At 32.7% G+C, this 17,655-nt stretch overlaps 1 protein-coding gene across 4 annotated transcripts in view; it reads left to right on the top strand.

Moving 5' to 3' along the window:
• Positions 1 to 17,655, top strand: part of IFT88 (intraflagellar transport 88) — a 100,663-nt gene that overhangs the window by 18,313 nt on the left and 64,695 nt on the right. For all 4 annotated transcript variants that reach the window (XM_051986590.1, XM_051986591.1, XM_051986589.1 and 1 more), the window contains 6 exons: positions 207 to 309; positions 4,111 to 4,225; positions 5,952 to 6,183; positions 7,803 to 7,873; positions 9,895 to 9,981; positions 15,836 to 15,935. In XM_051986590.1, coding sequence (XP_051842550.1) covers positions 207 to 309; positions 4,111 to 4,225; positions 5,952 to 6,183; positions 7,803 to 7,873; positions 9,895 to 9,981; positions 15,836 to 15,935 — 708 coding nt within the window. The remainder of the gene's footprint in view (positions 1 to 206; positions 310 to 4,110; positions 4,226 to 5,951; positions 6,184 to 7,802; positions 7,874 to 9,894; positions 9,982 to 15,835; positions 15,936 to 17,655) is intronic.

The following is a 17,655-nucleotide window of genomic DNA, read 5'->3' as shown; positions in this document are numbered from 1 at the left end:
ATCTTAGTTCAAATGTGGCCTCAGGCATTTATCATTTCTTATCTGTGTTACTCTAGGCAAGTCACTTAACCCTAATTGCCTCAGCAAAATCAAACCAAAACAAAACAATGGTTCCTATTTTAGCTTATTTTTAAAAGGTGGTTTAATTCTAGTAGCTAGCCTTGTTATAAAAAAAATAGTTATCATTTATTTTTTTATTTCTCTAGGTTCTTTTCAATTTGGCCAGTCAGTATTCAGCTAATGAAATGTATGCTGAAGCACTAAACACATATCAAGTTATAGTGAAGAATAAAATGTTTAGCAATGCAGGTAGGTAATATCTTTCTAAAATGTTGATGGTTTCATTTTACATTGTGATCAGTTTATTCCAAAATTGTTTGTGTATAATATACTTATAATCCCACTCATATTCATGTTTTATAATTTTGTAGCTTTAATAAATATATGTTAACATTCTTTATTATTAACTTTATTATTATCATAGGTTCGTAGGTTTTAAAGATACTTCAGAGGCCATTTAATTTTGTGGTGTCAAACTCAAATATAATCTGTCCATAAGGATCCCTGCAAGTCACATAATGATTTAGTTTTAAAAAGTAATGTTATTCATGGTTTATTGTGTCTTTATTTTGTTAAATTTTCCCTATTACATTTTAATCTTATTTGGCCCCATTTGCCAATATTTGATTCCTCTGCCTTAATTCAGTCCCTAAATTGAAGTTTAGACTACATCCCTAAAAAATGGTCAGCCAACCTTTTTTTTTGAAGACCATCATGTCCAGAAAATTCATTACCTTTTAGGCCAGGTCATTCTACTTTTGAACTACATTGATTTTTAGAAGACTAATTCCCTCACAGTGTCCCTTTTTTGATCCTAGTTCTGCCCTCAGAGGCTAAGTAGAAGTCTAATCTTTTATCCATATAACAAACCTTCAGATATTTAAATATCATAACCCTGGCCCCTACCTTGCTACTGGTCTTTTTCTCCATACTTCTACCCCCAGGATTCTTAACTTTTGATTAAAAGTATTGAGGGTTTTTTTTTTCTTTTTTATCTGATCTTTTTATGACTTCTGATCCCCCCTGCTTTCTAGTGACCATTCTCTGTGCTCAGTTTGATTTGTTAATATCATTTCAAAACTATGTCCATAGCTATACTCCCAAAGTAGTCTGACCAAAGTAGAATACTATAGGAGCTATTGTAGAGCAGACATCAGGAGTATTAGTTTCTTTCTGGGTGAAGTGGATTATAAAATGATCAAATTTATAGTTGCAGTAATTATTATTTAGATACTCCTAGAATAAATTTAATCATGATTATGGCAATAAATGTTTAATAATTAGTTCTCCAAGGGAAATGTATGCACAATACATTTTAAGTTATAATTTTCTGTATTAACATTTTCTACAGATCTTAAGTCTAGACAATCAGCATGTATGAGTACTCATACTGATAAATGTAGTACTCAGTTCTTGAGAATTAATTCAAGCTGATTATAGTACATCCCTGAAAAAAATCTTTATGTAAGAATTTGTATTTACAGAAATATATTGTGGAAGTCTTCATTATAATGCTAGCTGGTAGCATAAAGCATAGGACAACATTGAAAGCAAAAAAAATAAAAGTTTACATTCACATAATACATTGTGATTACAATTATTTCCATTTTGCAGATGAGAGAGGCAGAGCCTTTTACATGTTAAATGACTTTTGCAGGATAATATAGGTTATAAGAAATAACTCTTAATTCACATCTCCTGATTCCAAGTTTAGTACTCTTTCATCTGTTTTACTCTGAAATAAATACAGTATTCTTTTTATTTTTTAAAGTTTTTTGATGTCTTTTGTTTTATAACACAATTATATCCAAGTGTATTCTAACCCCCCCCCCAAATCTTCTCATGTAACAAAGAAAAAGCTATAATTGATCCTCGTTATTTATAGACTCCATATTTGTGAATTTTCCTCCTACCTCCTGCCTAAAATAACCCCAAAATCAATACTCGAGGCACTTTTTTTAGTTATGAACATGCACAGAATGGTGAAAACTTGGTGAGTCAATATGTATGGGCAACACTCTCATAATGTAGATAAATATATCCTTTCATAGTGCTTCTTTTTTTTATTGTTGTATTTTTGCACTTTATGTTATGATTTCAGTGTTTAACAATATCCCCCAAGTCTGGTGCTGAAGAGATAACTAGCATTTCCTAAGGTAGAAAAGATGTGCCATATGGGAAAAATGTGTATTAAATAAGCTTCTTTCAGGCATGAGCAAGTACTGTTGGCTACGAATCAGATGTTCATTTATCAACAATTGGTGCGTCCAGAAAAAGGAAGAAGGAATTTGCCAATCTCTACATGAGATCATTCTGGAAAATGTTAAAGTAAATGTGACTAGAGGCTCAAAGGATCCTAACTCTGTAATGGTTCAGTATTCACTAATTTAGTGTTTGAAATTTTATAGAATATAATTACCATGAATAATGAGAATGACCTGAATTCCCTCTGTGTCATTGTATATAATATTCTGCAGCTGTAGAATCCCATTCTCTACTAGTGAAAATCTTTTTCAATACCTGTCCTCTGGAATCAATACTGATCATTACTTTTAAAGTGAATTCAGCTACTTTCTGGCTTTGTTTTAATTTGTATCGCTGTAGACATGTATTTCTTGGCTATACTTTCTTTATTCTGCATAAGCTCATTGAAATAGTCCCATGTTTCCCTGAATGCCTATAGAATTTGTTATTTTTTATGGTTCAAAAATATTCCATTACATTCACATATCACAGTTGATGTGTAATATGCTCAGCTTCTTTCTAATTGATAGGTACTAACTTTGTTTCCAAGTTTTTGCTAACACACACAAAAAGACTTCTGTGAATATTTGATATATGTTTACTTTTCTTTGAAGGTCTTTGATCCCTTTGGGGTATATGCCTTGAATTGGGATTGTTAGATAAAAGGAAATAATAGTTTAGTAACTTTTCTTTTTTCCAGCTATTTGACCATTTTGCTGCTCTGTCAACTGTGCATTAGTAGCACAGTTGTTACCCTACAAATATGAAGAGCAAAGCAATACCACAGATTGTACTTCCCCATAATGTAAATTTATTCCTAAGGGAATATGTTTTCTGATGTAGTATTTGTATTTTGTCACAAATTCTAATTAGCATTATTATTTTTTATTATAGCTTTTTCTGATTAGCATTATTGATATTTTAGTAGAAATGTGTGATTTTTACACTTTGCTCTTGTGAATAAAGAAATGGATGACTGATGATACAGAAAGAAGGCTGTTTTATATACTGTCAGGAAAATTTTTATTTTATCAGCTTTTTAAAAATTTTTTGTTTATGAAGTTTTTCTTTTTTGAATAAAAAAGGTTTTAGTGAGGAGATGTATTGGGTATAAAAAGCAAATGAATTAATACAAATAGAAAAAAAGTAATTTTTTTCTGTTAATATTAAAAATGTGCTATAGTTTAGCTTTTAAAAATTTTTTTGCTGTTGTTCAGTCATTGAGTCATGGAACATACTGTCCATGACATTTTCTTGACAAAGATATTCTGGTGGTTTGCCATTTCCTTCTCTACTGGTTTGAAGTAAACAAGTTTAAGTGACTTGACTAGGGTCACATAGCTGGTAAGTTTCTGAGGCTGGATTTGAACTCAGGTCCTGAATCCAATCCCAGCTCTCTGTCCACTGAATCATTACTCTTACATTTATTTTGTCTGATATATTATTTCTCATAAGGTTGCATCTCCAATTTTATCCTATCATTAAGCATATTGTGATTTGTTTTATAGGTTTGTTATTTTTTTTTAAAGATACTTATCTTTTTCATTAAATGAGGTATCCCTGTGCTTGTTCTTTATACTGAGTTCTCATTTTATTATGAATATTAACATATAAATGTGTAAATTTGATTAAAATTTTAAAAACCTACTTATTATTTATACTTGAAAATTTTATTTAGCCTTATAAATCCGCTGAAAAGTTTGAAAAGGTAATATTTAAGGTCATCTGATGGTACCTTAACTAACATGGGAAAAAAATGAATATAAATTAGAATTGAATCACACATTCATTTAATTTTTTTAATAGGAAGACTGAAGGTAAACATGGGAAATATTTATTTAAAACAGAGGAATTATTCCAAAGCCATCAAATTCTATCGAATGGCTCTAGACCAAATTCCAAGTGTCCATAAAGAGATGAGGTGAGTTTGTACTATAATAACAGTAATAATAACTGATGTTTACTAAACATCTAACATAGATTATATCTTTTGAACCTTAACAACAATCCTGTGCTACATATATATTTAATCTCCATTTTACAGATGAGGAGACTGAGGCCCAGAGAGGTTAAGCGATTTGCTTAGGGTCACACAGCTAGGAAGTATCAGAAGTGAGATTCAAACTCAAATCTTCTGACTTCAAGTTCAGTGCTCTGTTCATCATGATTCTTGAGAAAAATTAAATTAAAATTTTTAATGTCTTTTATGAACAAAATTGTCTTTACTAACTCATTGTTGGAAGGGCAGGTGTTTTAATTTGTTTTGGAATTTGTAGAAATTCATTTAAAAATGAATTACTAAATTTACTCGTAATATTACTAAAGTAACTCAAATAAGCTGTACTTATGACCATATATAATATATGTCTGACCCTACATAACTCTGTGGCTTTTCTCGATGAACTTTGTTTGGTAGACATACTGGAATGGTTTGCTATTTCCTTCTCCAGCGTGTCCCCATTTTACAGATGAGAAACTGAAGCAAATAGAGGTTAAAGATTTGCTCAGGGTCACAGAGCTAAGTGTCTTGAGGCTAGATTTGAACTCAGATATTCCTGACGCCAGCCTCAGTGTTCTGCCAGTGTGCCTACTGGTAATCCTTTAATAGGTGTAGGCAAACTTTTCTAAACTCATTCATTTGCTAGTATATTTTATAATTTAAATCTTAGACTAAAATTGAGTTCAGAAACATTCATTCACTTACCCTTTTTTGCAAATTGTATCGCTTGTAAATTCCATTCCAAATTTTTTCAGTATAGAAAAGCTCCAAATATCAGTTCAGTGATGTGACAACACGTTATACTTTCTATGTTTGAAATTTAATTCCATTTCATGTTTTGTCTATTATTGTATAGTTAGGATGAACCAGAAAAATGAGATATTTTTCTTTTATTTGGATGCTAAAACAAATTTTTCCACATTTTTCAAAATTATTGTTTTTTAATTTTTCAAAAATTATAGTACCAAAAATTTATTTTTATACTTCCCTCCTCCTATTCCCCCCCCAAAAGACACTGTAAAGAAGTATAACAAAATTCTGGCCCTTGAGGAGTTTATAACCTATTAGGGTCATGACATTTAAAAAAAAATGCTGTAAAATAATACATAGCAGCATGTGCTAAATATTAAATTGTGATAAAATAAATGTTATAGGAGTTGAGTCTGGGATTGTTACCAGGCTTTAAGATATTTAGGAAAGGCTTTTATGGAGAAGGTGAAACTTGAGCTGGCTGGTCCTGTAAAGAAGGATAGAGCATAAAATCAAATGAAAAGAAGAGAGCAGCCATGTGAAAAAAGACACAGCAGTGGGAATATGTGGTAGTTATACAGAGAACAGTTTAATTGGTATAAGGATTTTTTAGAAATAGGTTAGAGAAGTAGAGGAAAAGTTATGAAAAGTCTCTCTCTCTTTTTTAAGGGTTTTTTGGTTGTTGTTTCTTTTTTTTTTTTTTTTTTTTTAAGTGACTTGCCCAAGATCATATACCTAGAAAGTGTGTAAGTATCCTGAGTCTGTAATTGAACTCAGATATTCCTGATTTCATGACCAGTACTCTATCCATTGCACCATTTAGATGCCCATGAAAAGTCTTAAATGTCATGTTGGGGAATTTGGGTTTAAATAAGATTATTATGTATGTTTATTTCAGGATTAAAATAATGCAGAACATTGGTGTTACATTCATTAAAACTGGTCAGTATTCAGATGCTATTAATTCATTTGAACATATAATGAGCATGGCCCCAAATCTGAAGGCAGGCTTTAATTTGATATTGAGCTATTTTGCTGTTGGAGATCGGGAAAAAATGAAGAAAGCTTTCCAAAAATTGATTGCTGTTCCATTGGAAATTGATGAAGATGACAAATACATTTCACCAAGTGTGAGTATGAAAAATACTTTTATGTATTCAATTTTTAGGTTTTTTATTAGTAAATAAACAATGTATGAATCCTAAATCATGAGAGATACTCAGCGATATTTGCATTCTGTTTACTTGGCCCTTTAAAAAATTTTTTTAACTTAGTTTATTTCCCTCATTTCTCCCATCCCTGAAAAAGAAAAAAAAAACAAAAAAACAACCTTGTCACAAATATTTGTAACCATGAAAAACAAATTCCCACATTGGTTATGTTCAAAAAAAGTTTCATTATGCATTTTAAGTCTATAACTTCTTTACCAGGAGGTAGATAGCATGCTTCATCTTTGGTTCTCTAGAAACATTGTATTGCTCAGAGTTCTTAGAAAGAGTCTCTTTAAAATTAGTCTTTTAAAGTTGTTTTTCTTTATATTGTTCTCCTGGTTCTGCTCACTTTAGTCTGCTTTAATTTATGTATTCCCAGATTTCTTTGAAATCATCCCTTTCATTATTTATTATGGTACAGTAATGTTCCATTACATTCACATACTTGATTTGTTCAGCCATTCCAAGCTTTCCCATTAGTTTCTAGTTTTTGTCACTACAAAATGAACTAACACAGATACTTTTATATGTATGAGTCCCTTTCCTCTTTTTTTGGTACCTTTGGAATATAGTAATGGTAATACTAAGTCAAAGGATATATACAGTTTAGTTAAGTTTTATAATATAGTTCCAAATTACTTTCTAGAATGACTAGACTGTGGTGTTTTCTTTTCTAAAATATGATCGTTCTCTCTGGGAGCAGATTTCTTGGGGAGGTTTCTGGAGGCAGCTTAGTTTCAGTTCCAAGTAATAATCATATCAAGGCAGCCAGGGATTAAAGTACAGTCCTTTATTGTCTCAAAATAGCTAGCTCCAACTCCTGGCTTCTCAATCTCCTCAACTCTCTCTCCCACTGACTTGTGGTTCTCAATCTCTCCAACTGACTCTTGCTAAAACTGAGAGCTTCTTATATATGATCTCTTAAAGGTGTGAACCCAAAGGTTGATTCCTCCTCTGAGACAGTGGGATTATAGGAGGTGTAAACTTGGATATCTCATACTGAATCCTGAAATCTCCCAAACTTGTGAACTAATGTGTGAGCTAATGTGTGAACTTTCAAAGGTGTAAACTTAAGCATTGTTTCTATTAATTCCAGTGACTTAACACCTTGTAAGGATTCTAACATTAGACCAATCAATTAAAACATCTCTACTAACAATGTATTAATGACACATTTTTCTTATAGTATCCTCCATATTTATCATTTCCCTTTTTTGTTAACTTTACCAATCTGAAGTGTTGAGGTAGAATCTCAGAATTGCTTTAATTTGTATTTCTCTAATTATTAATGATTTGTAACATTTTTTTTTTCATATACTCACCTGTCTTTTTTATTTCAATCTAAGTAGTTTTGATGGTCAACAGAAGCTTTTTATTACCTTAGATAATTTTATTGAAGGAAAAATTGAAGTTTAGAAAAAGTTTAGTTATTTTCTAAGATTAGTCTCTCAACTTTAACATCTAGGCATTGATGAAGTTTGATTAAAATTCATATATGATCAAATGGTAATGAAGGGTTTTTCCAATTTTATTTTTAGGATGATCCTCATACAAATTTAGTAATTGAAGCTATAAAAAATGATCACCTAAGGCAAATGGAACGTGAAAGGTAATATTCTATGTTTAATAGTTCAGATTCATAAAATTAACTTTATGAAGTTTTATGTCCATTAAATGCATTGTGTTTTATAAATTCAGCACATCAAAGTATTGAATTTATATAGTGTTGTGAAGTTTATAAAGAACCTAACTTGTTTTCTGCTTGCTTCAATTAGTCAGAGCTTCATTCACCTCTCATTTAACTTTCTTATTTGTAGTCCTTTATAAGGATGATAAGGTCTAGATTTAGGGAACCAAAATGAGATTAGGGTTTCTGGTTGTCAGGGAGTTAAATGATAAGGTCTAGTGGCAGGTTTGAGGTTCAGGGAACCAAATGGAGAGGTTTGGCTCCCCTGCACTCCCTTGGGATTCCTTGCAAGGGTAGGGAGTTTGGGGAACTCACTTTTGGTGTCCAGAGATTCTCTGTAAAGGAATTTACAGACCTGAAAACCTAGATTTATAAAAGAGGTTTATTATAGGAATTGGGAAATAAGGTTAGAAATCCTGACAGAGGTATAAAGTCTCATTAGGGAAATAGGTGAGGCAAAGAGAGGGTTGAACTGGAAAAGAATATTCCAATGGACAGAGGCTCCTTGGCATAGCATGGCATTGCTGGCATGTTTGGAACTTCTGCAGAGAGGACTTTAGTTTGGCTCTTTTATAAGCCTTGGCTACAAGTTGGGGGTTGCTCTTGATGGGACTGGTATTCCCTTGACTTGAATTGAAGATCTTCATTTGAATAGGATTGGAATTCTTTAGCTCAGTACTAAACCAGTCCCACCTAGGTAAACCACTTTATCTAATTCCCTAGGGCAGTCTCTCACTGAGTCAGGGTTGAAGATTTTTTCCTTCAAGAATTTTTCGAGTTTCAGGATCCCCTCTTCAAGGACACCATTCAGGGGCAGGAGATGGGTACATAATCAATCATGAATACTGAGATATAACTCTTGTCATACACATAGTCTCATTTTCCTCTTAATAGTATATAAGTTCAATTATACCTCACCATCCTATTCCCAATGTGAGGAATATTTTGATTTGCTCCTTTCCCTTAGGTATGTGGAGGGAGGATCATGTTGGCCATATAACCATTAGCATTGCTGAACTTCTTCCATATCCCAGGGAATGGAGAAGTGGAATCTTTGGCACAGGAGGTTATTTCAAGATGCTTAGATAGAGATGGATCCAGGAGATGTACCAGGATGATTTGACACTATGGGTTGCAGTTTTCTTGTGGAAGGCACTTTTCCAAATCATTAATGAAATCTTTTAGTAATTTTTATGTTTATTCTTTATGTCACCTCTTTTCTTCCTTCTACCAAGTCTTTGCTTGAACACCTTGAGTGTTCAAGAACTTACCACCCTACAGTGTAGCTTATTCTGTTCTGTTTTCTCTCTCATTAGTCTGAGCTCCTTGAGAGCTATAGCTTGCATTTCTTTATATCCCCAAAGCTTACTAGAGTGCCTGACACAACAATATTCCATTATTTATACAATAAGTGTTTGTTGAATGACTAATAATTCTATTTATTAAAATAATTGTTAACTATAATTCCTTATTTTTCTATAGATGTTTAATATTATAAAGGATTTTTCTTAAAACAATGCTTTAAAGTAAATAATTCATATTTTTAAATCTTCATTTTAAAGATAAAGAAACTGAAGCATTGATTAAATAACTTGCTCAGGGTTATTCAACTGATAAGTATTAGAATAATAGAAATTCTTCCTTATATAGACTAAGCAAAAATCTGCTCTTGTATAATAACTTCCATTATTGATGTTCTGGGCTTCTAGGCCAAGTACATTAAGTTTAATGCTTCTTAGATATTACATTGCTTCAGATATTTGAAGCCATTGATAATGTGTTTCCTAAGTATTCTACTCCCTGGGCTAAACATCTCCATTTCTTTTGTGTTAGCTCTATAGTGTTATTTTAGTCTCCTCACAATACACATCTGCCTCATAATACATATTTGCCTGTCTTAATTACTTTTCTCATTAAAATGTGATTTTTTCATTTGTTTTCAGGAAAGCCATGGCAGAAAAATACATCATGACAGCAGCTAAACTCATTGCTCCTGTAATAGAAACATCGTTTGCTATAGGATATGATTGGTAAGAAATTGCTTCAGACTTGTTGGGCATATGATGATCCCTTTTTTGGCTGCAGGCCTAATTTTTTTGATTGCCAGTAGATATGGTTCCAGGATCTGCACTATTTTATTGTGGCTACTGATAAATCCTGTACAATTCTGATTGTAGCTCCAGCATATTTGAATTGCTCTTTTCTTGTTTCTTGCAAAATTTCCTCTTTGATCTGGAGTTTTTTAAATTTGGCAATAATATTCCTATGTTGTTTTCTACAAAGGACCTCCTTAAGATAGTGATAGGGAGATTTTTTTCTATTTCTACATTTCTCAGATGTTGTATCATTCCAGAACAATTTTCTTGGATTATTTCTTACATCATTGTGTTAAGGTTATTTTTTAGTTATAGCTTTCAATTACACCAATTATTCTTTTTTTTTTTTTTCTGAAGCATTTGGGATTAAGTGACTTGCTTAGGGTCACACAGCTAGTAAGTGTTAAGTGTCTAAGACCAGATTTGAACTCAGGTCCTCCTGACTTCAGGGCTGGTACTCTACCCACTGCACCACCTAGCTGCCCTTCCAAATATTCTTATATTTTCTTTTCTTGACATGTTTTCCAGGTCCATTGTTTTTCTTTTGTTTCACATTCTGTTGTATTTTTTCATTCTTTATAATCTTTTTTTTTTTTTTTTTTTTTTTTTTTTTTGCTGAGGCAATTGGGGTTAAGTGACTTGCCCAGGGTCACACAGCTAGACAGTGTCTGAGACCAGATTTGAACTCAGGTCCTCCTGACTTCAGGGCTGGTGCTCTGTCCACTGCGCCACCTAGCTACCCCTCTTTATAATCTTTTTTGTTATTTCTAAGTGTCTCAACTTTACCAGCTGCCCCTTGCCCAGTTCTAATTTTCAGTTATTTTCTTCTCTTTGAGATTCCTTTTCTAGTTGGTTAACTTTTTGTTTTTCCTCAATGTCTCTCATTTGATTTTAAAATTTTTTTGAGTTCTTTTACAAATTCTCTCTGGGCAGGGAGCCATTTCATATTACTCTTTGGGTAGAAGAAGCTTTTTTTTTACTTCAGTGTCCTTCTCTGAAGATAAATCCCGGTCTTTCCTATTACCATAGTAAGTTTTTATGGTTGGATTCTTTCTTTTTTACTGGTTCATTTTTTTTTTTTTTTAATGAGAAGTATTAATATAAGCACCTCTAATTGGGAGGATGATGCCTGTAGCTTCACTTCAGCTTTCCCTTCTGATCAGGAATCCCAAATCAAAAGCTGCCTCTCTCTGTAAGTGCCAGCAGCTAGCAGTGTCCCTGCTGCACTGCCTCTTTACTCACTGTTATCCACCTAGGACAGCTTCTCTGCAGCACAACTGGACCCTGTTTTCCTAATCAGCAGAGGTTTCCTCAGTCTTCCCAGACTTAGACCTCCCAACTCCTCATGCTGTCTGGGAAGTGAAAGTTCCTGTGGTTTCTGCTGAGGCTCCAACCAAATCCAGCTAAGCTAGCCCCAGGGGATCCCACTTAGTGTTTCTATGGAGCTAGCCCAAAATGTGTTTGTATTTCACAAGGATTAATCCCCCATCTAAGGACTTTCTTCAGATCTTCTTGGATTGTATCTGGAGGATCCCTATTCTGACCCAAATCTTCTGGATTTTTCACCAGTCTTTGTTTACATCTGAGGCACAAATTTGTTCTATTTGGGGGGAATTTGGAGAGCTTGAAATTTACTGATCTACTCTGACATCTTTTCAGAATCCTCCCACAAGTACAACTTAAAAAAAAAATTCTTTGCAAAAGATTTAAGAAACACAATTTTAAACATTTAGCTAATACATTCAGTATCTAGAAAGTTTAGAAAGAAATATTTTACACATTGTTGCAGTCTCAAGTATAGCCATATAGTCTATTTTCCCAACAATGCATTTAGTAAATTAAGAGTTATATGTAATTTTCAGGGTGTGCTTTAAAACCATAGATTTGGCTCCTTGGAGACCTAGAGTACTTAATTTACCATTTGATGTCTGGCATCTTATGCTTATAAGTATGGCTGCTTTATTTTTATTTTTATTTTTTTATTTTTTATTTATTTATTTATTTTTATTTTTTAAATAATTTTTTATTGATAGAACGCATGCCAGGGTAATTTTTTACAGCATTATCCCTTGCATTCATTTCTGTTCCGATTTTTCCCCTCCCTCCCTCCACCCCTTCCCCAAGATGGCAAGAGTCCTTTACATGTTGAATGGGTTGCAGTATATCCTAGATACAATATATGTGTGTAGAACCAAACAGTTTTCTTGTTGCACAGGGAGAATTGAATTCAGAAGGTATAAATAACCCAGGAGGAAAAACATAAATGCAAGCAGTTTATATTCATTTCCAGTGTTCTTTCTCTGGGTGTAGCTGCTTCTGTCCATCTTTGATCTATTAAGGCTCTCTTTATCAAAGAGGTCCACTTCCATCAGAATACATCCTCAAACAGTATCATTGTTGAGGTATATAATGATCTCTTGGTTCTGCTCATTTCACTCAGCATCAGTTCATGTAAGTCTTGAGTATGGCTGCTTTTTGATCTTTACTACCTGGGCCACTTGCTATTCACTGCCTCAATTAAACTTTGTTGTTGTTGTTGTTGTTGGTAAGGCAATAGGGGTTAAGTGACTTGCCCAGAGTCATATAGCTAGGAAGTGTTAAGTATCTGAGGCTAGATTTGACCTCGTGTCCTCTTGACTCCAGGGCTGATGCTTTAAACACTATACCATCTAGCTTATGTTCATAATGTGAAATTTAAGTCTTGAATAGTAATAAAATTGACACAGCAAAAACTCTGTATTCAATACATAGGAATATAGACTCAGAATTTTAGGGCTGGAAAGAAACTTAAAAGATTTTATCCCCCCCATCCTAATTTTTACATAGAGCTTCCAGAGATCAGGTTATATGCCCACGGTCATTTTTGGGGCAATTGCACCTACCCAAACTGACTATTCAGGAGTCATTCCAAATGATGTACAGAAAGAATTTATTAGAATCTCGAGAAGCAGACCGTCCTGGCCTGTAGGCCCGAAAGGACAGCAAAGATACCCACAGGAGGAGAGTCATTCACTTGAAGATGCTTACAACTTTGATACATTTCAGACAAAGAACCCCCAAAATCCCACCCTTTACAGGCTGTGATTGATTACATAAACCTTTAGCTCCCTATTTGGTCGGTGGAATGCAATGAAAAAAGTGATATACAGCTTTGCCACTTAATTCCTTCTTTAGACAATGGAATGCAGTCCAGGTCTTATCTAAAATCACGTGACTGTGGCCTATAGGCCTGATCTACTTCAGTTAACAGTCTCTCATCAATATGTGCTTAATCTGTAAGTTCTTCACCTTTCCACACCGTCATCTACTTATTTCCAGAGAAGGAACTTAAGAATCCAAGTTTTCCTGATTTTGTATCATAAATAAATAGGACTTATATAGTTTTCAGATTGCTTTTATACATTTTATCATATTTGATTTTTTCAGTAACAGTGTAAATTAAATGATAACCCCCATTTTCCAGATTAAAAAAAAATAGAGATTCATATGTTATATAGTTGTAGTTACTCCTCCTGGTAGACAGAGAACACTGCAGACCATATGCTCATGGTATGATGCTTTCCTGTTCCTCTGGTAATAACAGGAAGAGAGATGAAAGATTGTCAAAGTGCTATCTAGTCTTTAGCCATCTTACATTTCCCTTAATAGCAATGTTACTTTTGGCTAGATGCCAGGCACTTGCTTGTGTGTTGAAACTCTGTATCCAGATTTTGGATCCCTCTTCATTTTTAGGAAACATGATTTCCACCTTATACACACATCCATAGAAGAAGAAACTTTTATTCATGGCATTTGTAGCAATCAAAAGTAATATATGTTTTTGTTTCTTAAGTTATTTCAGGTGAATTTTGAGTGATTAAAAATGTTATATCCCATATTCATTTGACATATAGCAATTACATAGCAAATAAAGATAAATAGTGTTTAGTCAAAATTAGAGGAAATTTAGAAACTTTTGAAGTAATCCAAAGAATAAAAATGTGTTTACTTAATAAAAGCTAAGTAAATGATCCAAACCTTTTAAGCATATAATGATTCTTTGTCTGGAGATGTGTTAACTTGTCAAACAGAAAGCTTAGCTTACCTTAGCTCACCTAAAATATGATTTTACAATACAAATAATTTGTAAAACTTGTAGAGCTAGAATCATTTTCTGTATGACTTGAAATAGAGTTGTTTTGATTATACTTGTAAATCCGCTTATCAAGAAGGAAATTATATGTTTCTAGATAATTCATAGCATTAATTTAATAATATTGTCTGCATTATTATAGCAAAGGTTTCTTTTGTCCTATAAAATAAGCATCTTTATGTTCTGTTTTGAAATGCCTAAATTAGCCAGCTTTGAAGAATCATTTAAAGCCATCATAAGGATTAAGCAAAATAAGTAGACTTCCTGTGTGAAAAACTCATTTAGTGATCTTCCTCCCCTTTCAAATACATTCAAATGTTATTCTTGAAATCAAATATTCTACAAATGCTTTTCATTATATATACTTTTTGGTTTATTTTGCTATATTAACAGTATGAGATTACTTGAAAATGACATTACCAGTATGTTGTGGCTGTACTGATTGAGAGCTCAAAGTATAAGAGCCCTTTGATCTCAGAGGTGAGATGAATAAGGTGGGAAACTCCTAGAGTGTGAATAGAGCTCCACTTTATTATGCAGCACAGCCTGGTTGATAGACATTTTTGCAAGCATGATTATGGACAGTAGGCAATCCCCAATCACCATTCAGGGAAGCAGCTAGTGGGTGTTGAATAAGCATGGTATCTGCCAATAGGAGGAGAGCCAGTCCAGCCATCTAGCAACCTGCTCACAGGGCAGAGGCTCTGTCAAGGCATCCCTGCTTACAAGCAACTAGCTGTGACCCTCAGACCTTCCCATTCCCATGGTCACAAATCACTGCTCCTTGCTCAACAAGGGCATTTCTGCAGCTCAGCAGAAAAGTTATTATGCACCAAAGGTCGAGGTGGATTCTGTACTCTCTCTTGGCAGGATCCCATACCTTAGCACCAGTAGCAAAAATTTAAAATATATTTAGATCATTTTGAATAACATTAAACAGAATTATTATTATTGGCTATTAAAACATTCAAAATAGATATTTTTAAAGTTATTTTTCACTCGTATCCAACTCTTCAACATCTCGTTAGGGTTTTCTTTTTTAGTGCACTTCCCTTTGCATTTTGGTGCAGCTGTTCCTGTCACATTGCAGGCTTGAATGATACCTGAAATACTTGACTTCCCCATGCCAGTGATTGTTGCAGTGTATCTAAGTCAGAGAAGTATGCTTTTTAAGCACTATAGCTTTTGCACATTTCCTCAGTTATATCCAAAGCAACAGAATTTAAAATACCACAAAAAAGTAATGAAACACACACTTATGGCACAAAATTTAGTACTCAGCCAACAGACAACTACCTAAAGATGGGGAAACCAGCTCAATTTGGTTTCATCTCACCAAGATCAGATGTTTCAAGTCAGTCTGATTGTTAGTAGGGACACCTAAGCATGACCTTTATTGTCACAAAATGAAATATCAGAATTAGTATTTACCAAGTAATTTACACAGGATTAATAGAGCATAATAAATACTTATTAGTTGATGGAATGTAAACTGATCCTCTGACTCCAAATCAAATACTACTTCTACTAGAACATACTACATTTGAGCCAACTTTCAAAAACCTTGTGAAGAGGTTTTTGAAAATTATTTTAGAAACAATAAGGCCAAAAAAGTGGTGTAGCAAATATATATCTCTTGAAACTTTTCCATTTTAGGTGCGTTGAAGTAGTAAAAGCTTCTCAATATGTAGAACTTGCAAATGATCTGGAAATAAATAAAGCAATTACCTACTTGAGGCAAAAGGACTTCAACCAAGTAAGTTTTTGTAATATTATTAAAAGATATTTTGCTTGCATGGAGTATTACATAGAATAAATGCTATTTCATACATTTAAAAGTAGGATAGTTTGCTTTTACATTAATTAAAAAGTGCAATTCAAAAATCATAATGTTGTTTAATACTTTGTTTTAAATTTATACCCATTTCTCATCTTAAAACAAGGATTTCATATCATGAAGGATGGTTTTTTTGCTGTATGTGATGCTTTAAATTTTATCAAAAAATTAAAACCAGTGGAAGAATTTCAAGTTTCTTAACTTTGTTTTCATGGTTAACTTCCTTATAAGAAAAGCAGTTCTCAAATTATTGGTCTGTGGGTTGCTTTTTAAGTATTATGTTTTCAATAAGGCAATGCTTATGTTTTTGTTTGGGGCATGGAACAATATATTGTTATTAATATATGTTATTGAATAATATCAGCAATACTTTATATTTGAGTTACATTAAAACTTTTTTGTGCATTCACATATATGTCATTTGAGCATTATTTTATTAATATAACATTAAAAAACAATTTTGACTATTTCTGTTGAGATTTTTTTTCTATAGGACTTGAGTTAGGAGATTTGTTGGGATTGCATATCCCTCTGACATAGTATATAGGCAAAAACTTTTGAGAACTGTTATCTTGGTTGACAAAAGATAAAAAAGGTTTTGATGATTTATAATACTTTATAATACTTTATTAATAAATAATATTTTCCTCCAAGAAATGTTTAAAATTTAACTGTTGAAAAGATAATATATCATATTTTGACTTGTTTCTTGGAGTTCGTTTATATCAGCATGAGATTTGATGCCATTCTTAAAATATCTATTTACATTATCAATGTCTTGATGTTAACAATTTAATGGTGTTTTTCAATTGTCATTTTCACTTTCTCTTCAACATTGCTGCTTTTATTTGTCTCTTGCTTTTTGTTTATGTCCTGTAAGTATGAAGAGGTAGGTATAATAAAATGTAGGTTTGAAAGGAACACTGTTAAGTTTAAAATAATCAAGATCCTATATATACAGTGGGCTTATAGTAATTATTTAATGATCAGCATTAATGTAGAGAGGATAAGACCTGATTTCTGCTGTGGTTACTTCCATACTTAGAAAGAAGATGTTTCAGTCTCAGGAGCAAAATTTTTTGCCATAATTATTTGTGCCTCTTTCTGAGAAGTAGAAAAAAATGCTTTTGTCTGAAACCAGATTATCGAAGGATTAAATGAATTGTTGAAGTTGTTACTGGCTCTTAGTAACAAGTCACACATTGAATATTGAAGAAAGGATTATATAATTCTAGGGGTAAAAATTGAAATAGATAATATAAACAAGCAACATATATATAAAAGGCAGCATTATAAGCTATGCTTATAATGGTAAAAAGAAACAACATTCAGATTAGATAATAATTATCCTTTGGGCAGCTTTATTTTAAGCTTTTATTTTATTTTCTATTTCTCAAACTTTAGCCAATTAAAATGGCATTTTATTTTAAAGGACTTAAAGTAATATTTTGTAAATGAGTATTCATTGGACACCTAAAGAATCAATAAATGTCCCTTTATGGAAGACCAAAACCTGAGCCAAAAAACTGACAGTGTTCTTTCCATTAGCTTTAGTCTTTTTAGAGTAGTTTGTTGTATAGAATCTAACTGTGTTTGTTGTTATTGTTCAGTTGTTTTTTAGTTGTGTCTGACTCTTCAT

Source organism: Antechinus flavipes, chromosome 3 (assembly GCF_016432865.1).
Source record: "Antechinus flavipes isolate AdamAnt ecotype Samford, QLD, Australia chromosome 3, AdamAnt_v2, whole genome shotgun sequence".
NCBI lineage: Eukaryota > Metazoa > Chordata > Mammalia > Dasyuromorphia > Dasyuridae > Antechinus > Antechinus flavipes.
The sequence above is the reverse complement of the archived record's forward strand: the minus strand, read 5'-3'. Positions and strand labels throughout refer to the sequence as shown.